This window comes from Lutra lutra, chromosome 9, assembly GCF_902655055.1.
Source record: "Lutra lutra chromosome 9, mLutLut1.2, whole genome shotgun sequence".
NCBI lineage: Eukaryota > Metazoa > Chordata > Mammalia > Carnivora > Mustelidae > Lutra > Lutra lutra.
The window spans coordinates 123,444,635-123,471,903 of NC_062286.1; the positions used below are offsets into that span (position 1 = coordinate 123,444,635).

The following is a 27,269-nucleotide window of genomic DNA, read 5'->3' on the forward strand; positions in this document are numbered from 1 at the left end:
GGCTTCGCGCCGTCTGGGAGGGCACTACGGCGAGGGGCGGGCACAGCGTGCGCGCTCCAAAATGGCGGCGGCCGGTGCGGTCGGGCCGGTGGCGAACGTCTTCCCGTTTCGCGATGCCCGCGCCGCGCCAGACCCTGTGCTGGAGGCCGGCCCGGGTGCTCTCGGCCCACTGCCGGTGCCACTCGTGCTGGACAACGGGTCGTTCCAGGCCCGCGCCGGCTGGGCATGCCCCGGACCGGACCCGGGCCCCGAGCCGCGCCTGCAGTTCCGCTCCGTGTGCGCCCGCGGGCGTGGCGGGGCTCGGGGCGGGGCGGGCCCGCAGGTGGGCAACGCGCTGGGCAGCCTGGAGCCGCTGCGCTGGATGCTGCGCTCACCCTTCGACCGCAACGTACCGGTCAACCTGGAGCTGCAGGAGCTGCTGCTGGACTACAGCTTCCAGCACCTGGGTGTCTCCTCACAGGTGAAGCGGGGGGAAGGTGGGTTGGGCTTGAGGGGAGGGGTGAGGTCGCAGCTCCCCGCACCCCGCTTTGGGAGAGGACGTAGGCACTATGGTAGTTCTCCTTGTCATTTAGTCATTCAGCCAGCCAGTCGAATAAATCTTAAGCGCCCAACGTGTGTAAGCTCTGGGCTAGGCTCTTGGGAGTACAGCAGTGAACAATAAACAATGCTCCTTCTCTCTTGCCGCGTACATTTGGGCAGAGGTGCTCGTTTGTTATCAAATTCATTTATTAACTAAACTGTATTGAGCACCTTCTCCGTGTCAGGCACTTTGCTAGACTACATCCGTGAATGTAACAAAATTTCCTGTGCTGTGGATCTAGAAAGGAAAGACATTCTAGTATGAAAAGGCAGACTAATAAGCGGTAGAATTAAGTAGTAGATTCTAAGACATGGTAGGAGAGGAGAGGATTGCATTTTTTCAGATGGTCAGGGTAGGGTAGGCCTCAGGGAGAGGGTGAGGTTCCAGCAAGGATTGAAAGAGATGTTTGAGGGAGTAAGCCATGTGAATGTCTGAGTGAATAGTATTCCAGAGGGAACAGCCAGTGAAAAGGCCCGAGGCAGGAGTGTGCCTTAATCCTAAGAGCAGCCAGGGTGAGGGGAGAGTAGTAATTGGAGGAGGAAGTTAGAGAGGGGATGGAGCAAATCCCATTTGGCTTTTAATTTTGTGAAAGAGGAACGATTAGTAAAGGAAGGACATGACTTCTGTTCCAAAAGGATCACTATGAAGTGATGCTTTTGGAAGCATGCTATGAAGATTGGACTGGCATGGGTCATAGGGTAGAACCAGAAGACCAGTAAGGTGGCTATTGCAATAACCCAAGTGAGAGGTGGTAGTGACTTACGTGAAGGAGATGGGGGAGGGGGATCTGGTAGAAGCAAATGGATTCTGGAGGTAAAGTGAAGATGGAGCCAACATGATTTGCTGACAGTTTGGATGGGGCTTGACTTAATAACCTTCAATTGACCCTACTTTCATATTTTCTAAAACAGCTTCCAATAAAGATGAGATGAGTGTTTTATAGTTGCTTCTGGTCGGTTTTTGATTGGAGACCAAAAGCAAATTCAGTAAGACTTTGGTTTCTTTTATGCTTTAAAAAGAGTATTCTTTTGTTACTCTTTGTTCTCCCTTTTCTTTCAAAGTAGGGCTGTGTTGATCATCCCATAGTTTTGACAGAAGCTGTGTGCAACCCACTGTATTCTCGACAAATGATGTCTGAGCTTCTTTTTGAGTGCTATGGGATTCCTAAGGTTGCGTATGGAATAGACAGCCTCTTCAGCTTCTACCACAATAAGCCAAAGAACTTGATTTCCAGTGGCCTCATCATTTCCTCTGGATACCAGTGTACACACATTTTACCCATCTTAGAAGGGAGGTGAGTAACACTGACAGCATTTGAGTGCTATTTTGAGAAGCATTCAGGAAACATTTATTGGGTGCCCGCTTGAAAGGTGAAATGGAAAGAACAGGTATTGAACTGTGAACTGGCCTCCAGACTTGGTTCAGTTGAGTCAATTCACCTTCCATCCTTTGTGACCTCCTGGAAGGAGTTGCAGTAGATGGTCTTTGAGGTCCAAATCCATAACTCTAGAATTTTTGCTATTTTGAATTATGGCCAAAATAGCTAACATATAGTGGGTGCTCCATAAAATGTTTTGAATAAATTATTTGAATAATTTAGGGGCACCTGGGTGGCTCAGTTGGTTAAGTGTCTGCCGTCGGCTCAGGTCATGATCTCGGGGTCCTGGGATCGAGCCCCACACCGGGCTTACCTGCTTAGTGGGGAGTCTCTTCTCCCTCTGCATCTCCCACTCACTCATGCTCACTCTCTCAAATAAATAAATCTTTTTAAAAAATTATTTGAATAATTTAAACAGTCTTTGTGTTCTGGAGTCACTTTTTTATTAAGAGGTTGTTTTTTTGTTTAAAGCACTTTAATCATGACTGTTTAGACCTTTTTTTTTCAGGTACAGTGCCTGGCACATAATAGAGGTACTTATTAAGTATTTCCAAGATAGATAAAAGGTGAAAGTAGTTTCTCTCATTTTTTTTTTAAGATTTTATTTATTTATTTGACAGACAGATCACAAGTAGGCAGAGAGGCAGGCAGAGAGAGAGGAGGAAGCAGGCTCCCCGCCGAGCAGAGATCCCAGGACCCTGAGCCAAAGGCAGAGGTTTAACCCACTGGGCTACCCAGGTGCACCAATTTCTGTCATTTTTAAACCTTTTTTCTTTCTTTCTTTCTTTTTTTTTTTTTTTTTAAGATTTTATTTATTTGACAAAGAGAGAGCAGGGGGAGTGGGAGAGGGAGAATCAGGCTTCCCATGGAGCAGGGAGCCTGATGCAGGGTTTAGTCCCAGGACCCTGGGATTGTGACCCCGGCTGAGGGCAGACGCTTAACTGACTTAGCCACCAGTTGCCTCTAAACATGTTTTCATTTAGTAGTTGGACTTTCATTGTCTGAGAAGAGACTTGGCCAGTATCGTACTCTCCTGAGATGATTTCTTATTGCATAAAGAGGGTGTGTAAGTAGGGAGCGGACCCTTGGCTTTAGAATCCAATGCCTGAGTTTGCAGCTCTGCTGAGGATGAGGTTATTTGCCCTCTTCACTTAGCTTCTTAACATGTAAAATGGGGGGGAAAACCGATTTTTCGGGGTTACCCTGAGCATGAAATGAGATAATGGAGGTGATGGCATTTTGTGAACTATAAAAGAGTTTGAATGTTTAAGTCAAAATAAATGTTGAATTCATTGAGACTTAGGGTGGTCATTTTTCTTAAAGTTTCTACAGAAATTTATGAAGATAATACTTCTTTTATACATTACTGAATACTCCTGGTATACGGAATTTTCTATTTTATATAAACAGAATATGTGGAAATTAAAAATAACATGTTAGTTTTATAGCATATTGAGAGAAAAGTATTTTACCTGAAAGCTAAGAAATGATCACAGTGGAGCCTATCCTGTTCTGTACTGGCATCTGCTGGTGAGCTGTGGTATCACAGCAGCCTGTCTGTGCAGCAAGATACTCGTGCTCCGCTCCTCTCAATTTCTCACACTGAGAAGAATGTCATTCTGGTTCTCTTCCCTTTCACATCACGTGAGAGGAACCTGGTCCTTTTAGGAGATCACAGTAAGCCAGTGTATGCCTGCTTACTTAATGTGGATAAATCATAGAAGCGGAGTGTCTAGGGGAGGGGTTTCTCCAACTTCAGCCTGTGCTACGCTTACCTGGAAAGCTCGTTAAGATGTGTATTCCCAGGCCTACCCCAAAGGAAATGAGTCCTGAGAATTTGGCATGTTTAACATTTCCCCCAGCTAATTCTACAAGGACCACAGTTAGGAGAAATGCCTGACAGGTGACGTAAGAGCCTGAATTCGGAGCGCACAATCTTCCCAGTGAACCTTGTTTCCTTCTGAGACTCTTTCCGGAAGTTAGATGCCAATGAGTCTGGGTGTGGACTAGGACTTCCTGCATTGTCTAAGAGGACCCTTTTATTGTCCCTTCATCTGTAGAGTTTTCTGTTCCCTCAGTGGGTTTTTTTCTTCTTTGTTCATCTGGATTGTTATCCTTCCCCCGAACTCCCCACAAAATGTTTCCTGTTCTTTCTTCCACGTTGGAAATGCCCAAATGTCAGTGCTGTTTTCCATTCCTTGATTGTAGGTTAGATGCTAAAAACTGCAAACGCATCAATCTGGGAGGAAGCCAAGCAGCTGGCTACCTCCAGCGCCTCCTGCAGCTGAAGTATCCTGGGCACCTGGCAGCCATCACTCTGAGCCGCATGGAGGAGATCCTGCACGAGCACAGCTACGTTGCTGAAGATTATGTGGAAGGTAACGAAGAGGGCATTTGCCTGGGGCTTGTAGATACTGTACATGGAGGGTGTTGCTTAAATTGTTCCCATGATGACTCTTCTGCCTTTTAGTATCCCCTCTTTTTGGATTTGCTTAAACTGTTCAGTAAACTGATAACTGCGTATGTGGGTTCTTTTTCAATAGGCCTTTGGCTATTTTACTTCCTTTGCCTTTCCATATAGATGTTAGGATTAGCTTGTTCATATCTACAAAAATGTTCTGTCGGGGAGCGCCTGGGTGGCTCAGTGGGTTAAGCCTCTGCCTTCAGCTCAGGTCATGGTCTCAGGGTCCTGGGATCAAGCCCCGCATCAGACTCTCTGCTCAGCAGGGAGCCTGCTTCCTCCTCTCTCCCTGCCTGCCTCTCTGCCTACTTGTGAGCTCTCTCTCTGTCAAATTAAAAAAAAAAATGTTCTCGGGATTTTGATTGAAAGTATATGAAATCTGTGGATTAGATTGGATATGAAACAACATTTTAATTAAAAATCCAAAAACAGTATTAAATCAAGATCTAATATTAAATCTAGACTGGGGAGAAGTGACATTTTGTACTATATGGAATCTTCTAATCCATGAATGTAGTAGGTCTTTCCATTTCCTTAGGTCTTTATGGATTTCTTTCTTTAGCAGTTTTTGACATATTAATCCTGTACACGTTCTGTTAGACTTACGCCTCCGCCTTTCTTTGCTTGTTTCATTTCAGTTTCCACTCGCCCGTTGTTCATGTATAGAAATAGAGTTAATTTTTATATGTTGACCTTCTATCCTTTGTCCTTGCTAAATTTATTTTAGTTTTTTGTGGATTCCTTGAGAATTTTTGTATAGACATATCATCTGTGAACCAGGACAGTTGTATTTCTACCTTCTCCATCTGTTTGCTTTTTTTTTTCTTTGTCTTGCCTTATTTTACTGGCTGGGACTTGCAGTACAGTGGTGAATAGAGTGGTGATAGTGGGCATCCTTGTCTTGTGCCCAGAGCCTGTTTTTGAAGTGGTGGAGGACATAGTCTTTCACTATTAAGTATATGATGTCAGTGAGAAGTTTTTTTTGTTTTTTTTTTTTAAAGATTTTATTGATATCTTTGAACAGAGAGAGAGAGAGAGAGATCACAAGTAGGCAGAGAGGCAGGCAGAGAGAGAGGGGAAGCAGGCTCCCCGCTGAGCAGAGAGCCCCATGTAAGGCTCGATCCCACGATCTAGAGATCATGACCTGAGCTGAAGGCAGAGGCTTTAACTCACTGAGCCATCCAGGGGCCCCCCAGTGAGAAGTTTTTTGCAGATGTCCTTTATCAAGCTGTGGAAAGTCCCTTCTGTTCCTAGTTTTACTAAGTTTTTTTTTTTTTTTAAGATTTTATTTATTTATTTGACAGAGATCACAAGTAGGCAGAGAAGCAGGCAGAGAGAGAGAGGAGGAAGCAGGTTCCCCGCTGAGCAGAGAGCCCAATGCGGGGCTCGATCCCAGGACCCCAGGACCATGACCTGAGCTGAAGGCGGAGGCTTTAACCCACTGAGCCACCCAGGCGCCCCTTTACTAAGTATTTTTATCATGAATGGATTTTGAATTTTGTGAAATGTATTTTCTACACCAATTGATAGGATCCTATGGTGTTTCTACTTTGGACTATTCATGTGGAAGATTATAATGGTTGATTTTGGATGTTGAACTAGTCTTGATTGGGTGGGATGATAGATCCCACTTATTCAGGTGTATTATTCTTTTTATATGTTGCTTTATTTGAGTTGTTAATATTTTATGGGGTTTTATGTCTACATTCATGTTGATCTATAGTTATCTTATGTGATCTTTGTCTGGTCTTGGTATCATGGTAATGCTGGTCTTGTTAAATTAGCTGGAAAGTGTTCCCTCTTCTTCTTTTTTAAAAATTTTTAATTAATTTTGGTGGAGAAGGGGCAGTAGGAGAGAGAATCTTAAGGAGGCTTTGTGCTCAGCTCTTGAGCCCAACACAACCCTGAGATCATAATCTGAGTCGAAACCAAGAGTCTGATGCTTAACTGACTGTGCCACCCAGACCCCCTTAACCCCCGCCACTTTTTCTACTTTCTGAAGAAGATTGTGTAGGTAATTGATATATATTTTTTTTCTTTAAATGTTTGATAGAATTCTCCAGTGGAACCATTTGAGCCTGGGGATTTCTTTTTCTGAAGACTTAACTATGTAGGACTATTTAGGTAATCTCATTGATGTCTTTTTATTATTTCTTACCTTCTACTTGCTTTAGGTTTAGTTTGCTCTCTTTTTTCCTAGATTATTAAGGTAGAAGTTCAGATTATCATGAGATCATTCTTCTTTGTAATATAAACATTTAATGCTGCAAATTTCCCCTTCAACATTGCTTTATCTACATTCGATAGATTTTGATATATTTGATTTGATATATTTGATATATTTGATATATTTTCATTTTTATTGAATTCAGATATTTTCTAATTTCCCTCAAGATTTCTTTTTATGAACCATTGATTATTTAGAAATGTGTTGTTTTAAGTTCTGCACAGTGAAGGAAACAGTCAACAAAACTAGAAGACAAGCTGTGGAATGGGAGAAGGTATTTGTAAATGACACATCCAATGAAGGGTTAGTATCCAAAATATATAAAGAACTGATACAACTCAACACCCAGAAAACAAATAATCCGATTAAAATTGGGCAGAAGGCATGAGCAAGCATTTCTCTAAAGAAGACATACAGATGGTCTAGAGACATGTGAAAAGATGCTCAACATCACCATCAAGGAAATGCAGATCAAAACCACAAGGAGATACCATCTCATGCCTCTCAGAATGGCTAAAATAAAAAACACAAGAAACAATTGTTGGCTAGGATATGGAGAAAAAGGAACCCTCCTACACTGCTGGTGGGAAAGCATACTGGTATAGCCACTCTGCAAAACAGCATAGAGGTTCCTCAAAAAGTTAATAGAACCACCAGTGATTCAGTAATCACACTACTAGGTATTTATCCCAAGAATACAAAAACACTAATTCAAAGGGATATGTGCACCCTGTGTTTATAGCAGCATTGTTTACAATAGCCAAATTATGGAAGCAGCCCAAGTGTCCGCTGATAGATGAAGGGATAAAGAAGACGTGTATATATACACACACACACACACAATAGAATACTATCAGCCATAAAAATGAATGAAATCATGTCATTTGCAATGACATGCATTGAGCTAGAGTATTATGCTAAGTGAAATAAGAGAAAGATAAATCGTTATTTCATTCATATGTAGAATTTTAGAAACAAAACTAAATTGAACAAAGGCAAAAAAAAAAAAAAGGGAGGCAAACTAAGAAGCAGACTCTCAAGAACAAATGGATGGTTACCAGAGGGCAGGAAGGCGGGGGGGATGGGTGAAATAGGTGATGGGGATTAAGGAGCACACTTGCATGAGCACCGGGTGTTGTGTAGAACTGTTGAATCACTATATTGTACACCTGGAACTAATGCTGTATGTTAACTATACTGGAATTAAAATTAAAAATTTAATTAAAAAATAACACCTTTAGGTTTTAAGGGTTAAATCCAACTTGATATTTTAATAAATAGTTGATGTAGAAAGCTAAAAGGTAAAAAAAGTAAGTAAGGTGTTGTTTTATTTTTTAAAGATTCCATCCATTTATTTGAGAGGGAGAGTGAGCGTGCACAAATGGGGAATGCAGAAGGAGAGGGAGAAACAGACTCCCAGCTGAGCAGGGAGCCCCATGTAGGGCTCGATCCCAGCACCCTGGGATCATGCATCATGACCTAAATCGAAGGCAGACGCCCAACCGACTCTGCCACCTAGCTGCCCTTAGAAAGGTGTTGTTTTATAGCCAAGCATTTGGAGTTACTTCTGTTGTATTTCTGTGACTTATTTCTAGTTTAATTTCATTATGTCATATCAGTGGAACTTGTAAAGCTTTGTTTTATGACCGTGGCATGGTCTCCTTTGGCAAATGTTCCATTTATCCTTGAAAAGAACATGGACTCTGCTATTGAGTGGAATATTCTGTGATGTTGTTTAGGTTCACTGGTTGATGGTGGTGGTCAGCTCTTCTATGTCCCTGTTCCTTTTCCATGCTATAGCTCTCTGTTAAGAGTTTTGAAATCTCAAGGGGTAATTGTAAATTTTTTATTTCTCCTTTCATATTTGTCAGTTTTTGCTTTTAAGTATCTAAAACACTTTCGTTAGGTAATTTAATCTAATATTTAGAATTCTTAGGTTATCTTGACGAGTTGACCTTTTATCATTATACAGTATCATTATACAGTATCTCTTTTTATCCCTTGTAGTTTTCTTGGCTTTGATCTCTACTTGGACATTAATACAGCCACTCCAACTTGATTTTGCTGAGTGCTTGCATGGAATGGTCTTTCCATCTTTTTAATCTACTTGTATCATTATATTCAGAATGAGTTTCTTAATAGTTGGGTTGTTTTTTTTTTTAACCCATTGTGTCAGATTTTATCTTTTAACTAGTTTGGTAAGGCCATTTAAAATTAATTATTCATATGTTGGATTTAGTTCTTTTGGGTTATTTGAATATTTAAAAATTTTGTTTTGGTATTGGTATTTTAATTTACCTATTGTGTTTTTACTGTATCTCTCTGTGTAATTTTTTAGTGGTTGCCCTGAGATGATTATTATTTATTTATTTATTTTTATTTGACAGAGAGAGAAATCACAAGTAGGCAGAAGTAGGCAGAGAGGCAGGCAGAGAGAGAGGAAGAAGTAGGCTCCCTGCTGAGCAGAGAACCTGATGTGGGGCTGGATCCCAGGACCCTGGGATCATGACCTGAGCTGAAGACAGAGGCTTAACCTACTGAGCCACCCAGGCACTGCTGCCCTGAGATTATAATCAGTAGACTTTTCGCACTGTTTTTATTTTTATTTATTTATTTTAAAAGAATATTTATTTATTTATTTGACGGGGGGAGGAGAGAGAGAGATCACAAGTAGGCAGAGAGGCAGGCAGAGAGAGAGAGGGGAAGCAAGCTCCCTGCTGAGCAGAGAGCCCAATGTGGGGCTCGATCCCAGGACCCCGAGATCATGACCTGAGCTGAAGGCAGAGGCTTAACCCTGAGCCACCCAGGTGCCCCTTTCACTGTTTTTAGAATCTCTCGTTTATTACTTCAAGTGGCATGTGGCAGTGTTAGCACCCCAGAGGCTCTTTTCTCCATTATGCTGGGTTGTCTTATGTATCACATGTACAAATGTTGGAGACATTGTGATGGTTTTTTACTTTGAATTGTCAAACATATTTTAAAGAACTCAAGAGGAGGTTAGTCGAACACATTGAACGAGATTTTCATCTTTTCTATTGCTCTTCTTTCTGAGTTTTTTTTTTTTTTTTTTGTTCTGAGTTTACTTCTGCTATCGTGGCTGTTGGGCGAACTTTATGTCACAGTTCTTTGAGAACAGATCTGTGGGCATCATGTCCTGGTGGCGCAGCTGCATTTTGTCCACGGGGTGCAGTCAGAGATTGGGTGGCTTGGGCTTTCTCCACCTTACCTGCGTCTAGAACCCTGGTATTGACTTTCTAATTTCTGTGCTAATAGTGTTTCCATTTCATAACTTCCAAAATTATTTCTTTGAAGAACTGCAGAAATGGCAGTGCCCTGACTATTACGAAAACAACGTCCACAAGATGCAGCTCCCGTTTTCCAACAAGCTCCTGGGCAGCACTCTGAGCTCGGAGGAGAAGCAGGAAAGGCGGCAGCAGCAGCTGCGGCGCTTGCAGGAGCTCAATGCCCGCCGGCGGGAGGAGAAGCTGCAGCTGGACCAGGAGCGGCTGGACAGACTGCTCTATGTGCAGGTACGTGCGTGTCCCGGCAGGGGGCTCCGGCCCTTGCATGAGGCAGTCCCAGAAAGGTGTCTTCCTAGATCTTCTCCTCCGCCAGGAAATGTGGTGACTGATTCCCCCTTGGGGTCAAGAAGGAGCTGAGGGTGCTCAGTGTGGAGCTCTTCAGCACAGGGGACCCAGACTGTGCACTGAGCAGCAGGTGTCTCTGAGACAGTTGTGGCCTTTGGCTTCACTGATTTATTTTGGCCTTATCATCTCCTTTGTTTTATAAATTTTTAATTGAAGTGTAGCATGCATGCTATAAAGTGCACTGATCTCAAGTGTGTAGCTCAATGGATTTTCACAACATGAAACACCCCGTGTGTCTGCCATTCAGAGCACTCCTACCATCCCAAAAACCTCCCGCGTGTCCCCTCTTAGCCAGTAACCTTCCCATGTCCCCCCCCCCCCCCCCCCCCGCAAAAGGTAATGACTGACACCTGTCATTTTAGATTAGTTTTGCCAACTCAGGTGGTGCTGAGACTATGCTCCAGTGCAGCCTAGAGACAGTTGGGGAGGAGGGCGGTGTGTGAACTTGGGGTGGGAGGTGAGATTTTGTGGAGGGGAAGGCTAGGGGAGTTCTGGGAGCCGCGTCCTGCTGTACTATTTCCGTGTGGCTTCCAAGCTACTTCTCTTTCCTTCCCGTTGATGATTGCGCTGTCATCTTTGAAGATGAGAATTGCGACTGCTTGGGTTTCAGGAACTTCTAGAGGACGGCCAGATGGATCAGTTTCACAAAGCTCTGGTGGAGCTGAACATGGACTCCCCAGAAGAGCTGCAGTCCTACATCCAGAAGCTTAGCTCGGCGGTGGAGCAGGCGAAGCAGAAGATCCTCCAGGCAGAAGTCACCCTCGAGGTGGATGTGGTGGACAGCAAGCCAGAGGTGCCAAGGGGCTTTGGGAGGAGGGTCTCACAGGGTCATTTAGCCTGAGGGTGGGAGGGGTGCCTGGAGAAGGCTGACATCAGAAAGTGACCGCACTTGGGAAGGCAGCACAGCGAGTGCCATCCACATGCACGTGGACAGGGAGGAGATGGCACTGACTTCATCCTGACCTGAGAGCTTTTATCCTGTAGACCTCTGGCCCCCCTTGGGATGGGGAACTGTGCGTGTAGAGTAGAAAGAACAGTCCCGCACCTGCCATGTGCTGCCATCTTGAATCTGAATATTCTCCTTCAATCATTATTTGGGGTCAGTCACACACTCCCTTCTACTTTTTTCTGATATTTGCTTAAATATATTGTGGTTGATGTTTCACTTACTTCTTTTCCATCTTGTTGTCCCCTAAGGACAGGGATCATGCTTTGTAATAGTTGATGGATTTTTTTTTACAGCAACTAGGAGACGAGCTTAATAAAATATCTGTGCGTTGATTAAGATCAGCCTTTTAGGACTAAAAGTAACTGTTGGATAAGCTCTTTGGTGTTCTGTCTTTCCTTCTCACTTCCCCGCCAGTGGCCTGTTAATAAGTGCTGATGTGGTGTAAAGGCAGGTGGCAGGGCCGTGTTAGGGCCCCAGGTGATGCACTCCTTTACACTGGGCTCTGCACACCCATACTCACGAGTTGGGTTGCGGGCTTTAGAACTGGAAGAAAGTGTTAACAAGTGTGTGCGTGGTTCGTGAATCTGTCCGCTCTGGAGTTCTAAGACGAAGGACTTGTTCATTGTCTTGTGACACTTCTGGGCCGGGATTAACCAGGTTGGCTAGGTGGCTTTTTGTTTTTCAATCAACTTTCTTTAAATTCTAAAACCTATACTTTTAGAAAGAAGCAGTCCCATGGGAAAACCCAATTTGGTGTTGGGTGTGGCTCGGCTGCTGGCCGCTGACTTCAGGCTCAGCAGGAGGTGTGTTCTTGCCCAGCTCGCAGCTGGAGCCCCGCTCACACCCTTGGCACTGTCAGCATCCATCTCCAGCTCTCCCACAGCTGAGACTCCCGGAGGCCAGCAGCCGGCCAGGGCATACGTGTCAGAGTAGACCCCAAGTCAGGCTTCCTGGACTTGGCTTCCGAGATGGCTGATGTGGGGGTGAGGGGCCTTGACTGCTTTCTTACTCTTGTGTGCCACCCCAGGTCAGCCTCGCAGAGCTCGTGTGCCTGGCTTCGCTCGCCTCTCCCAGTTTCCCGCTTGTGCTTCGGATCTCAGCTGTTTTTTGGGATCCAGACCCATGTTGCCTTTATTGTCTATTCATCCGTGTTCACTTCTCGTCGTGCTTAACACACTGGTCGGACATCAGCATCTTTATGCCAGATATATGCCGCTAAGCCACGGGCAGGCGAGGGATTTCAGATTTAAAAAGAAAAGCCCAAGGACTATAAAATGTGATTCCCGAGCAGCTGAGGAGTAGTTTTCCCTTTGTTCACTTTTCGTGCATTTGTTACAGGCTGTGATTTAGCTACTCCTTCATACATTTAGCAGGTAATTATTAAATCCCTGCTTCATTCTGTGCTCTAGGAATATGTATTCTCTCTGGGCTTGGGGAGGTTTGGAAATGTTGGACTTTCAGTAGTTTTTCTATATCCAGTGAATTGGATGAGTTGATCTGTCCCCAAAGCGTTGAGGGTCAGTCAGCATTGACTGAGGGTGATTGTTATTGATCAGGGTCGGTTACAGTGATTTTCGTGGGATAAATGTGACCACAACACTAGCCGGCTAGTTCTGCCTTTCCAAAAGTATTTATAGTGTTTTCCAGCAGTGTAGTTCATTTAGAATGGAGGGAATTGATTTATGTGGATCAAAGTTCATATTGAAATGCCGTCCAAGTGGTCATGGCCAAATTGGATTAATCCGGCAAAGTTTTTAACTTACAGGGTTTCCAAAAATCCATTTTTCCCCCCACAGACTAGGCCGTCCCAGTCCTTGCTATTCTGTAAGTATTGTGGTGAGGATGTTGTAAAGGAACAGGCTTTGTCAGCATTCCTAAGGAAGTACTTAGACTAGAGGATGTTGGCCTTCGTCACTGTAAGCATAGCAGTGGCCGGCGGGGGTGGGGTGGGGGCACAGTTTTAGAGCACCATCACTTGTTGGAGAACACAATGAGCCTAACATAGAAAGTTCTCTTGCCTGATTAGCCAAGATCAGAGCTGGCCTCTGCTTGTTCTTTTTTGTTGTTGTTGTTCTGGTTTTTTTAAGATTTTATTTATTTACTTGACAGAGAGAATGAGCAAGGGAGTGGCAGAGGGAGAAGTAGGAGAAGCAGACTCCCCACTAGGCAGGGAACCCAGTATGGAGCTTGATCCCAAGACCCCGGGATCATGACCTGAGCCGGAGGCAGATGCTTAACCGCCTCAGCCCCGCAGGCGCCCCTGGCCTCTGCTTGTTCTTAGGCCGCTCAGTCAAGATTGTTCCAGGGAGCCATGCTGAATCTTCTCTGATGTGCTTTGGCAAACTATCATTCTGTTCAGTTCCAAAAGAATGCCTGTTTGTTTTCCTGAACGCCACACAGTGCATGTGGAGACTCTGGCAAACCGTAGAGGGAGAGAAGCCAGCTGGTAGAGGACTCTCTTCTCTATAGAATCTCTGTAGCCCATTGTTGGCTTTGAAGGTAGTAGCTTCATTTCTCTGTGAATCCTATGAATTAGGATAAGTAGAATATCTTTCTGTCTTTTTTATTTTTTTTTAAGATTTTATTCATTTGACGGATAGAGATCACAAGTAGGCAGAGAGGCAGGCAGAGAGAGAGGAGTAAGCAGGCTCCCTGCTGAGCAGAGAGCCCAATGCGGGGCTCGATCCCAGGACCCTGAGATCATGACCTGAGCCGAAGGCAGAGGCTTTAACCCACTGAGCCACCCAGGCGCCTCCCCCTTTCTGTCATTTTTAGTGGCGCTTAGAAGTTACGTTTAAGGGGGCATGCTTCTGAGTACAGCTAGGTGAAGGTGAGTGATGCTGGTTTTGCTGTAGCTGAGGAAGCCTGTTGAAACTTGAGCATTTTACAGTCCTCTGTTCCAGGGAAATTGGAGGGTGTGTCCCAGGGCTCAGCACTCAGTGGTAGGCGTGGTATGCTAGGGACTAGCATGCCATTAAGGTACGTTTCCTGCACTCCTTGGTACCTAACAAAATAAGGCTATCGAATCCTATGTAGCTGCTAATGAAGCTTGTCTGGTGGGATGGTAGATGTGTGTGGGAATTTAGGTGAAGTTTTGAGGAAGGATTGGGATATGTGAGTTGGGCCCTGAAGGGTGATACGGTTTCAGTAGGTAGCAGGCAAGCAGGGACGGACATTATGGACGGAGATGTGTAGATGCAAAGCAGCACGCGTGCAGGGATTACCGTAGGTTGGGTGTGCAGTACGGGGAATGGGACAGGGCAGGGAGGCAGGGCCAGCCTACAGCGGTCTTTGTCAGTCCGCCTGGGTATTGGCCTTCAGACAGCACCTGCCAAGGCTGTCTGGCAAGGAAAGAATCCAAGGAGACTTGATATTAGGAAAAGAGCTGGTGGCAGTTAGGATGATGGGTTTAGGGAGAGGTGAGGCTGGGCGTGGGAAGGCGGGGTATAGATGTGTGGCAGCAATCTGGGGGAGAGCTGATGGAGGGGGTGGGAGAGGAGCCGGGGGATGGGGTGGAGGAGACGCTTCAGAGGGGGCAGCCAAGGATTTGGGTGCCACTTAGGGGCAGTGGTGACAGGAGTGGCAGTGGCTGTTAATAGAACGTGTGACATGTGCCAGACCCTGAGCTGAGCATTTCTGCAAGCGTCATCTCGATGAGTTTTCACAGTTCTGTAAGTACGATATTTCCATTGGGCAGATAAGGAAACTGAGGTTTAAGAGAATGAAGAAATTTGCCCAGGGTTGCACAGCTAGAGGTAGTGCTGAGGATCAGACCCAAGCAACCCAATTACAGGTTCACTGTGGTCCCGCTGAGGTCCCATGGAGGTGCTCCTGAAAGGCTGAGGCTGGAGGAGTGCTTTTGGTTTGAGCACCTTATCTTCAAAGTCTCTGTGGGACTTCAGGTGGAATTTGCCAGGACCCAGCTATGGAAGGAACTAGAATCGCATGGGGAGTGAGAAAAGAAAGATGATTGGGGAGTCCAATGCTTAGGGGTCCAGGGGCCAAGGGAGAGGAGAGATGAGAGAGCAGCAGGGTTTATGGGAGTGTTTTAAGAGCAGGGGTGGCAGGCTTAGCCTCGGATGGGCAATGGCACAGGAACACGGAAGGACAGGAGGATAGGTAAAGAGGTGGGATACAGGAGAAATAGAAGCACCTGAGACGAGCTGCTGAGAACTGTCAGTGGTGACTAGAAGGGGGGCTGAGAAGTGCTGGGAGGGGTTGCGGACACCTGCTCTAGGGCGTGCACAGGGGAGCAGAAGAGAACCACAGGCCCGCCAGCGGCAGCTGGGACTTTCTCCACTCTTGCTCATGCCCATGAGAAGCCTAGTTCACTTACCCATTGCCATGTGGAAAAGCACTCCAAACTTAGCATAAAAAAATGATCATTCTGTTGGTGCTCATGAATTTGACGGGTCAGGAATTCAGACAGAGTGTGGCAGGGATCTCCGCTCTGTGCTGCCTGGGGTCTCAGCTGGCAAGACTTGGACATCTGGGGACTGGGAGCCCTAGAGGGCTTTTCACTTTCCTGGCTCCTGGACTGAGATGACTCAAAGGCCATGCCTAGTGAGATGGTGGACCCTAGCACCCACACGTGGCCTGTCCATGTGCCATGGGCTTCTCAGCATGGCAACTGGTTTCCAGGAGGGAGCTCCCAAGGGAGAGGAGCCAGAGAGCCAATGTTTCAAGAGGTCACAGTGAAGGGAGCTGTGTGGCCTTGTATGACCTTACGTTGGAAGTCTCATGACACTGCATGTACCATACTCTATCGGCTGGAGTTTCACAGGTCTCTGCTAAGATTCAAGGGAGGAACTAAACCCTACCTCTTTATGGGGGAGTGCCAAAGTCCCCTTTGAGAAAGAGCATGTTGGATGGAAGATGTCTTGTGACTGTTTTTGAAAAATACAATCTACCCCAGAGCAGAAGTGGAAAGAGCATTGGGTGGTGCCCTTTAGGATTTGAGAGTGGCTGTTGGAGCAGCAGAGCGGGTAAAGTAGAGGTGGAGGGTGGCAGTTGTGATTGGGCTCCTGGGTGGGTAGAGGAAGGTGTGTGTGCACAAGGGAGGTCAGAGAGGTCAGAGCAGTGGAGGTTGGGATGAGGATGAGTAAGATGGGGGTTTGGGGAGTAGAGCAGAAGGTAGGCGAGAACCCCATGGAGCCCAAGGCTTGCCTTTACCCGTTACTATTTGGGGGAAGGACCCACAAGCTTTGCCTCTAGTTACTTTAAATACACAGGTGACATTCTTATGCCACCAGCCTGGTATTATAAAAATTACTTAAAGGGCCAAGATGAATGCCTGGTTAGAAGAAGAGTTCGGTTCTCACCCCACCACTGCCCCAGGGGTGCGCCCTACTCACAGAGGAGGAAGTGGGCTCAGACTGCCACTGTGACCCTCTGGTTGCCATTCAGCACTGGACTGATGTGACCCTAAAGCCTCGCCTCTTTCTGTAACACCACACCGCTCCTGGTTGCTTGTTGTCCTAGAGGACAAGCCACCAAATGAGACCGAGTTTTCATAATCTGTTTCTGATCCTCTCTTGGAACCCTGGAGTTCAGTGCCAAGCCAGAACAGGCACAGGCTCTCCGAGGGTTGGGGCTTCTTTCTGGGAGATGAGAATCTTCCAGATTAGAGACCACAGACCTCCTGGGGAGCACTCCTTCCCACGCGCTCTGCGGCCCCTGCCAGGGCAGAGAAGTCTGTCATTTCTCTCAGTTGGCCTTGTTGCCGCCTGCACATCTTCTGTTCTCCTCTTGTTCACCCTGACCTCGGGTAGCTCTTCCATCCCCGCAGAGCCCAGTTGTCTTGCTGCACTCAGACTCAGTGATGTATAGGATTCGGCTTGAGGCAGTGCAAAGACTTCAGAGCTAGGCCATCTGTCTTGTTCTGAGTTTCTACCACTTACTAGTGTGACATGATCTTGGGCAAGTCTCAATCTCCTGATGAGCCCATTTCCTTCTCCATGAAATACAGAAGTCATCTGTGCAGGGAGGATCGTGAAGTAGCGGGTTGCCTGCTCCTGAATTAGATTCGGTATTCAGATGGCTCTCGCCTCTTTGAGAGCAGGGTCCATGGATTCTTGCCTCCCATCCCACCTCCTTTCCTCCTTAAATTACCTATGTCCAAAACAGTCCCTCTCTTCCTGCTCTCTAGTCTCAGATGAAGGAGTGTTCCTTGTCCTTTCCAGGGTTTATTCTCTCCTTAAATACAGTAGAATCCTCTTTATTGAACAGAATTTAGGATACATTGTCCCCCATTCTTTTTTTTTAAATTAAGATTTTTATATTTATTTATATGACAGGGAGAGATAGTGAGAGAGGGAACACAAGCAGGGGGAGTGGGAGAGGGAGAAGCAGGCTTCCCCACTGAGCAGGGAGGCTGCATGGGGCCCAGTCCCAGGACCCCGGGATCATGACCTGAGCCAAAGGCAGATGCTTAACTACTGAGCCACCCAGGCACCCCTAATTTCTCCCATTCTATAAGCCATATATGCGTATAACTGTTGTGGTGTGTGTGTGCTAGAGGACTGTTGAAGGGCACTGCTGAGTTTAAGAATGAGTTTGAAGGCCATCTGGGTGGCTCAGTCGGTTGATCTCAGGATCCTAAGATTGAACCCTGTGTTGGGCTCCACAGTGAACGTGGAGCTTGCTCGGGATTCTTTCTGTCTTCCTCTCCCTCTGCCCCTCCCCACTCATGTGCACTCTCTTTTTCTCTCTCTAAAAATAAAAACAAAAAAACCTTTTAAAAAAGGGAGGTTGAGTGCTAATTTACATTGGCAATATGTTATGTTCTAGAGAATTGTATTTAAGTGCTCTGAATTATATGGGTAATTTATATATGTCACAGACTCCAAGGATAAGGCCAGACTCAGAGGATACATACTCTACTCAGGGACCTCCCCTTGGGCATGCCAGGTGGATAGTCCTGAGTCAGCTTGGGTCCTCTTAAGACACTGTCTCCTAAGACAGTCCTTTCTGCGACAGCTGTCATTGTTAGAGCGTTCTTGCATAGAATTTCTTCCTGTAACTTCTTCCCCTTGAGTCTAGAAGGTAGAACTCTGCCTTTCACATGGCAGAACGACAGATGGCTAGAGGTGTCACCTAGAACCACACCATCCCCCTGCCCAAATTATTTCGTCCAGGTCAAAATTACAGTATACCCTAAGCCCTCTACTGGAGGTGATGTCACATGTGTAGGCTCCACCCAGGTTGGCTGTGGCTGAAGAGGAAAGCCTGTTCTGTGGGGCACCATAGTCCCAAAGCCCTCTGCCACCTCAGCAGCTCTTAGTCATGTCTCCACCACAGTGGACTGGCAGATAAGGGACTACTTATTAAAGCCCATCAGTGTTGGCACTTGAATTGATTAAACGTTAAGAGATTTATTTGATTTTGCTGGTGGCTGGGCCACTCTGTAGGATACCAGCTCTTGCTCTGTCTCCCCCAGAGTTGCATGTGTGGTCTTGGGCCTAACGCAGGCAGCATGTGGCCGCTACCACCCCACCCCCGCCCTGGGCCCACCCGAGGGCTCCAGGGAGAAGGTGGGAGTTGAGGTTTATGTGCCGTGGGGGACCGGAGCAAAAAGCCCTTGTCTGGCTTTTTAGGCTTTTAATCCTTGTGTTCACATGTCTTCTTCTTCTTTTTAATAGTTCAGAAATTTTTTTACAGTTTTTATATAAACTTCTAGGACATGGATTGAAGCACGAGTTCTTATTCATGACTGTGAGCTATTAGAGTGAAGGCCTCATGAAGTTACAGGTGCTGTTTTGTTCTGTTTCTTCTGTTCTTAGACCCCTGACCTGGAGCAGCTAGAACCGTCTCTGGAAGATGTGGAAAGCATCAATGATTTTGAACCCTTGTTTTCAGAGGAAACCCCAGAAGTGGAGAAGCCAGTCACCACTGTCCAGGTCAGGCACCTGGAGCCCGCACCAAGCTTCTGCTTTGAAACTGTTGGCATAGATGACCAGTCTGGCCTAGTCTGCTTCTTCAGGAATATTTTTGCAAAAAAAAAAAAAAAAAAATTCCAGCTGTATTTTCTAGAAAGGTGGGGGGCTGGGGTACTAATACTAAAATATCTGAAGTCAGGGCTTTTCCTACTGATGGACTGGGGTTCCAGCACTAAGATTGTGAACCTGTGGGGAACAGTCCGCCTTGGTAGACATATTTAGGCAAGTAATTGAGGACTTTAGACCCGAAGCCTAGCTTTACTGGTTTCATTTAAATTTAAACATTGTAATTGTGCTTAATCCTCTTTTGGGCCTGCATTTCTGTCACAGCAAATGGCAGCCAGACAGACTGAGCTGAGTCTGGGGCTCACTCGGGAGAGCGCTTTTCCAGCCGTGCAGGGTCCAGGCTGCTGAGCTGGGTGCTGGCGGGAGGCTTGGTCTGGCAGTGCTGGGCCTTCCCGCTGCTGCTCTTCCCCAGTTGTCTTTCCCTGCAACACGGGGACCATTTCCTGATGCAAAGTTGAAGGTATCTGTAATGCAGAGGTGGGAGAAAGGCAGGAAATGGCGTTCTCCTATCAGGAGAGTTGGGGAGAGGTTATTCTAGAAGGAACAGAAGGACAGAAGCTCTGTTGGCACAAGAAATACAGTTTGAGGGAACTGGCAACTGGAATGTTTGTCACTGTGGCCTAAAAATATCTTCTAAACCTTGGGTGTTTAAAGCCCGTGTTTAACCTGGCAGCCTATCATCAGCTGTTTGTCGGGACAGAAAGAATTCGAGCTCCAGAAATTATCTTCCAGCCGTCCCTCATAGGGGAGGAGCAGGCTGGGATAGCTGAGACCCTTCAGTACATCCTGGACAGGTGAGGCTGAGCCTTCTTTTCCTTTGGATTTTCCAGAACCGTTTCCTCAGATTTTGCAATGAATGGTAGATGAGATGGTCGGGTTATTTGAAAATCTGCCCTACACCCTCCTTTTCATTGACTTGCTGTGTTCAGATGGTATTCTTTATCTCTCCCCAGCCCTGGCACATCATGGAGGTTCTGTAATTCTTTTCTTTTCTTTTTAAAAAGATTTTATTTATTTATTTGAGAGAGAGAGAGCACGCATGTGCACACAAGCCGGGTGGGGGTTCGGTAGAGGGAGAAGCAGACTCCCTAGTGAGCAAGGAGCCTGATGCGGGACTTGGTCCGAGGGCTCCAGGATCATGACCTGAGCCAAAGGCAGACGCTTAACTGACTGAGCCACCCAGGTGCCCTGTGATTCTTTTCTAAAAATGTAAATGCTCAGTTGATTTGAGGAGCTTTAAGAAATGCTTTGATGTTTAAGCAGCACAACAAGATATGCGTGGTGGCTGGCTTTCATATAAACCTTGACATTATTGAAGACTGGTGATATTTAAATATCCTAAAAGTATGCAGAGCTTATAAAAGTTTCTTTCCTCCTTGCAGACGTTTTATTTAAGAGTTTGCACTTCCATAAACTACTCCTCCCCCATCCCATTTATACAGGCGTTTTCCTGTGGTGTGAGTTTTCGTAGTTCAAGCTGGACAAGTCGGGAGCCTGATTTGTAGTGGCTCTGGCTGCTCTCGGTTGAAACAGGATGAAAACTGGCACCTAGCAAGGAAGAAAAGCTATTGCGGCCAGTGTTTGAGTGGCTTTAAGCTTTGTTTTAATGGGAAAGTGCTCAAACATGTATAAGATAAAGCTGTTATTTAAGAAAAAAAAAAAAAGAAAAGCACACAGCTGGAAAGGTGGGCCAGCAAAAGGGAGGCAGGACTTTTTGGGGTGATGGAAATGTTCTGTTTCTTGATTGTGGTGATGGACCTCATCAAAATGTTCGGAATCAGTCCTCCATAAAGTCAGTTTCTTTTTTTTTTTTTTAAAGTGTGTTAAGAGGAGGGTGTCTGGGTGGCTCAGTGGGTTAAGCTGCTGCCTTCGGCTCGGGTCATGATCTCGGGGTCCTGGGATCGAGCCCCGCGTCGGGCTCTCTGCTCAGCGGGGAGCCTGCTTCCCCTGTTTCTCTGCCTGCCTCTCTGCCTGCTGTGATCTCTGTCTGTCAAATAAATAAATAAAATCTTTTAAAAAAAGAAAAAAAAAAGTGTGTTAAGAGACACCAGACTTCTAATCCTGCTAAGGAAATGAATCCTATGAAGTCATAAGTGAAAAATGGAAGGTTGATTTTTTTTTTTTTTGAGATTAGTTTGTTTATTTTAGAGGAAGAGGGGGGAAGAGAGAATCTCAAGCAGGCTTCACGCCTAGTATGGAGCCCAACATGGGGCTCGGTCTCATGACCCTGAGGTCATGACCTGAGTTGAAATCAAGAGTTGGATGCTTAGCTGACTAAGCCACCCAGGTACCCCTGGAAGTTTTTTTAAAGACACTCTGTGCAGATGTTTTCTGTTTTGTGCCAAAACCTTAGGTTGGTTGGTTGGTTTCTTTCTTTTTATTTAATATTTTATTTATTTATTTGAGAGAGAGAGAGATGGTGAGAGAGAGCATGAGCAAGGAGAAGGTCAGAAGGAGAAGCAGACTCCCCGTGGAGCTGGGAGCCTGGTACAGGACTTCGGGATCATGACCTAAGCCAAAGGCAGTTACTTAACCAACTCAGTCACCCAGGCACCCAAAAAAACCTTAGGTGTCTACATCGGCATTCTCCTCTGATCCTATGTTGGTAGGACCATGCCAAAAGGAATCTTCTCTGTCCTAGGTACTCAAAGGACATTCAGGACCTGCTTGTTCAGAACGTTTTCCTCACTGGTGGAAACATGATGTACCCTGGGATGAAAGGTAGAATCGAGAAGGAGCTGTTGGAGATGAGGCCCTTCCAGTCTGCTTTTAAGGTACTGCTTATTCAGGTAACCAGCTGTTGTGTAAAGAGCATTAAGTATTCGTTTTCAGATTGCAGAAGTCAGAAATACAGCATAGGGGAGGGCAATTACTTTCTGTTCCAACATCCAGAAATATCCACTGTAAACATTTCTGGGGCTTTTCTTCTGGTCTTTGATACATGTTGAATTTTTGAAGCAGAATGGGAATCATGTTTTATGTATTTCTCTGTGTTTTTTTTTTTTTTTTTTTTTTTAACTGAAAAAAGATACAAATCTAGTAAAATTCAGGGACTACAAGGAGTACACACTGAGAGTATACTGTCATTCTCTTCACCCACCCCTCATTCTAAGGGTGAAGCTTCTCTTGCACAGATTCTCTGTATGTGAGTGTAACCTGCCTTGTAACCTGCATTTCTTAACGTGCCATGAGTGTTTTCCCATGTCATTGTTCTTTCAAAACACATTTTTTCCTTCTGTATGGTATGGGTGCCTCATAGTGTGTCTATTGAATCCCTGATCTCTAAGAAATGTGCTCTCAGCCCCTATCGAGGACCAGGCACCTCGCAGATGCTGAGATGTCCTAGACCCAACCTCTAGCCGTAAGGAACTTGCTACCTGAGGGGCAGTAGCGGATTAAATAGGCCATGATAGCCCAGAATGTGATGGGTATCCAGGCATGGACGCCTGTCCATCTCGGAGTTTAGGAAAGTCTTCATGGAACTGAGTCTTCCTAGAATGAGGAGGTGTGTGCCATCTAGACATTGTGGGGTGGGGTGGGGTGGCGGGAGCAATGGAGAGAGGGATTAGCTTGAGGAAAGGCCCAGAGGCCAGAGGCCTGCTGAGGGAGTGAGCTGCCCTTGAGTGTGGCTGGAGCACGGGGTTGCTCAAGAGGAGAGGAGGGGCTCTGGAGAGAGAAGCAGGCCCCACGCGTCCTGCTGAGAGGCTGACCTTGGTCCCCTGTGCTGCATGATGTATTACACACCCATGGCATGGTCTCTGGGCTCTGGTCCTCACTCCACCACCGCCGTTACAGGATTTTGCCAAGCCTTCGTTTTGTCAGTGGTACAGAGGGGCATTCAGAACCGTGCTGGCTCCCTGTGCTGGTGCAGGTCAAGTGCTCAGCATAGGGCCTGCACACAATGAACACTTACACATTAGCTGTTGTATGGGGGGGGTCCCTGGGACCACCCCGGGTTCCATGATTTCACAGGACTCATGGATATACAATATAATCACGTATCGTACTCACTTGTAATCCTACTCATGGCTACAGTTTGAAAGGAAACAAAGCAAAATGAGTACAGAGAAAAATTGCATGGTGTGACGTCCAGGGGAAGGCAGGTACAAGCACCCAGAGTCCTCACCCAGCAGAGTCACACAGGACAAATTTAATTCTCCCAGCAGTGGGCTGTGACAATACATGTGAAATGTCACCAACCAGGGAAGCTCATGAGAGACTCAGTGCTGAGGGTTTTTATTGGGAGCCGATCATGCAGGCACCCCCTGCCTGATACGTACCCGAATTCCAGACTCCCGGAAGGAAGCAGGTGTTCAGCATAAGCTGCACGATTTACGTGGACATCAGGAACAGTGAGAGCTGCTTTTGCCAGTCGGCGGTAGAGGCCTGCCGGAAGTCCAGGTTCGCAGGGGCCAGCCAAGGACAGCCTTATAAGCCGTCAGGCCTGTGGGTTACTCTTTCCTGCACGGCTGTTCTTTTAGGTCCCATGGGACCGTGAAGGAGTCTAATCATGGGAATCATTTCATTCAGTTTGAATATTAGGAAGCTATTTGACTGTTGTGGAAAATGGCGTATCGGGAGAAATACTGGAAGCAGGAGGCCAGTTAGGAAGCTCCCAGGCTTTAGGATTGAGTCTTCACTCGACCAGTTTGCAGTATCTCCTGTGATCTGACCTTGAATACTCCAGCATTACCTCTCATCACTTCCCCTTCCACCCTATACTTTGTTCCCCAGTATGCCATGTTTTCTCACCTCAGGGCGTTTGCACCTGCTAGTTCTTTTTGTCTGGAATACCCTTTCCAGCTGGATACTCATGTTTCCCTTGGCTGGCTTAGATGTCACATCTGCCAGAAGCCTTCCCTCTCCTTACCTGTATTCCTTACTAGACCCACCTCCATTAGCGAAGGATGGACTGTCTTGTGAATTGTCGTGCCCTAGGTCTTGGCTCAGTGTCACTGGGTGACTATGCAGGAAGTAAGCCGTGGGCATTGGGAGAGGGCAGGAGGGAGTTCATGTGCCGGAGCTTAAGGGAGTGAAGTTGTGAGAACTGAGTAATAGGCTGGACTGGGGAGAAAAGTGTGGGACCCAAAACAATTCCCAGGCCCTAGATTGGGCAGTTGGTGGGACAAATACGACATTCCCTGGACTAGGAATTGGGAGAGGAAGAGCAGAGGGTGCAGAATGTGTTCCACTTCGGGGGTGGGTTGAGTTGGGTTTCCAGTGGGATGTCCACAAAGCAGTGACTCATAGCCTGCTGCTGAGCGCTCCAGAGAAAGGCAGAGGGTGGACTCGGATCCTCTAGCGTAATGGTGGTGTTAGTGGGCACCGTTTGGAGGATAGGTGATGTCCATGATTACGCCTTACATAACATCAGCATTTAAGGGCCTTGGGAGGCTGGGTGTGCCCATGAAGGAGGCTGAGAAAGAGGTGGTGGGTGGGAGAGGCAGGAGGAGGGTCAGACAGGGCAGAGTGGGGGTGGGGTGACAGTATGGAAGGGGAGCGCAGGTGCACGCTGGTGGGCTTGACTTGTGATGACGCATCGTATTATGGGATGTTTAAGATCTGTTTCTTGATCATTGCAAAAGCCTATCCTGTGAATTATTTTGTGACCATTAGCTGTAGGAATGCTGCCAGATTACTCTTCCCAGCTGTCTTTTAGCTGGTTTGGCCTCATGGTACAGCCTCAGCCTCCGTGCCTTCCACCGTTGCCTCTCCTTTTCAGTTGCAGATGTGATAAGTGCATGTCAGGCCAGAATTAACCTGATACTCAGCATTTAGGGTATGTATTCAGCAGTTCAGACGTGAACAATTTAAGACCCTGAGATGTGTACATGTACATACTTTCCTTAAGTTTCTGTTGGTTTATTTAAACAGCAGAGCGTTTTAATATTCAATTATAGTCATGTTTTAAAAGTGAAATGAAGAATAAACTCAATGTAAGTCCAAAAGATCCCAGCAAAACATTTAAAAACATTACTGAAATCTCAGACAATTTAAATAAGCCAAAATGAGGATAGAAAAAAAATCAGAACACTTGTGGTGCAGCCACTGTGAGTTATATATATACATTTGGTTCATTTTCTTCTCTTGTGTTTGATTTTAGCAAAAAAAAAAAAAAATTTTTTTTGATAGCTTGTTTTGTGACCTGTGTTTTTCTTTTTTTTTCTTTTCTTTTTTTTTTTTTTAACTTTTCAAATTACTGTTTCTCTGTGCAAGGAGGTTCATGTCCAGGCCTCCTTCCATGTGGGTGTGTGGTGTTCCATTGTAGTCCGTGCATCTTACTGCTTTTTCAGTGTGAATGATGCTAACTGAATACTTAGTCTGAGTATCCCACTGCCTTACCCTCATTCTCCCTGGCTCCAGCCAGAGCTTAAAGGCTCTTGTCCCAATTTATTGACAGTTCCCTTCTTACAAGTCCCTCCCACGTCAGCCCCTTCAGTCGGTCTCCTGAGGTCCGTGCGGGTGTCTCTGCTTCATCTGCCTCCCTCTGTGCTTGCTGACTCTACTTTACGTCGTCTGCCCATATCTTCAGAAAGTTCTGAAACCCCTGCTCCGGCCTGGAGCTCCTGGGTTGGGGAAGGGAGGTGGGAGGGGCCTGGGAAGGCAGGTGGTGACTCTGGGAAACAGGAAGCCTGGTTTGAGCTACAGAGGATGTTCGCAGCTCCGGTCAGGTCAGCTGAGGTGAGGGGCTCCCTCGGGGCTGCTGACCATGGCCTTGCTCTGATAATAAGCAAAGGAAACAGCCCTGGCAGCATCCTGGACAACGCCCCAGGCCCTCCTCTCTGCTCCCTGCTCCTGAGGCTCATTGGTCACGGTGGCCAGACCCACCTCGTGTCAGCCCCTGCTTCTCTCTGCTCACAAAGTGGGCTTCAGGGCGGGAAGGCCTTTCCTCCAGGTGGAGCACCTGCTCCGCTTCCTCTCTCCAGCTGGCCGCTTGTGGTCCACAGCGTTGGCCCCACAGTGGCAGGTCTGGTGTTCGGAAAATGACTGGCAGCCATGAGTGCTGTGAAGTCGAGTCGGGCGTGCTCGGCATTCTGCGTGTTCCCCTGGGGAGTCTGCAGCGTCCCAGCTCAGCGGTACTTCGAGGGTGCAGTTACTCACCAGGGCCCTCCCGTGTGTGTATTTCTGGGGATACCACGCAGGGGGCTGCGGCGGGGCCGGCTGAGCACTCACTCCTGGAGCCCCGGGTGGGGAGACGGCCCTCTGCTGAGTGCTCTTTATGTTTCAGGTTCGGCTTGCTTCCAACCCCGTGCTAGACGCCTGGTATGGCGCTCGGGACTGGGCCTTGGACCACCTGGACGATGACGAAGTCTGGATTACCAGGAAAGAGTATGAAGAGAAGGGAGGAGAGTACCTCAAGGAACACTGTGCGTCCAACATCTACGTCCCCATCCGCCTGCCCAAGCAGGCCTCACGCTTCTCAGACACACAGGCCCCCGGCAAGGGCTCCGGGGCCAGTGGGGGCAGTGCTGGCGAGCAGGCGTAGCTGGCACCCCCAGGACCTGGGGCTGTAATGGCCATTGTGGAGGATGGTGGCTGTGCTAGCTGGGTCTGCCCTGAGCCTGCTGGCAGCACTGGGCTGCAAGGTGGATTTCTCCTGGGGAGAACAGTAAGGACCCTGGAAGTTACCCTCCTGAACTGCATTCACCTGGGGGCTCCTGCCGTGAAGAGACTTTCTGGTCTTTGCTGAACCAAGGATGAGCGGTGACCTCAGCTTCCCGCAGCAGTAAATGAAGACAGAATGGAGGGCAGGGCTGTACAAGATGTAAAAAGTTTATTTCTTCATTTAAAAAATCCTTCAAAACTTATATTTTCCGCATAGCTATTTTTCTGACTCTATTCAGAAATTGTGTGAACGTCCAGCAGGTGGAGACCTTTCACATGTGAATAAGGAAAAGGTAATGTTGGTATAACAAAGCAATCACCCATGAGATCTCAGAAGCTGGAAATGTTTTCCTTCTATTATTTCCTCTTAAAATAAGTAAAAAGGGCCCAAAGAGGGTAACCAAACTGCACAAAGTTTC

The 27,269-nt window shown here is 46.7% G+C and overlaps 1 protein-coding gene across 1 annotated transcript; it reads left to right on the forward strand.

Annotated features, from left to right (window-relative positions):
- Window positions 1-16: 16 nt before the first annotated feature.
- On the forward strand, window positions 17-27,053 carry ACTR5 (actin related protein 5). The gene is made up of 9 exons (XM_047745887.1): window positions 17-460; window positions 1,645-1,874; window positions 4,167-4,336; window positions 9,959-10,176; window positions 10,904-11,086; window positions 19,024-19,140; window positions 19,900-20,039; window positions 21,887-22,019; window positions 26,474-27,053. The coding sequence occupies exons 1-9, from the start codon at window positions 62-64 to the stop codon at window positions 26,729-26,731; spliced, it is 1,848 nt and encodes a 615-aa protein (XP_047601843.1). The 5' UTR covers window positions 17-61; the 3' UTR covers window positions 26,732-27,053.
- The last annotated feature ends 216 nt before the right edge of the window (window positions 27,054-27,269 follow it).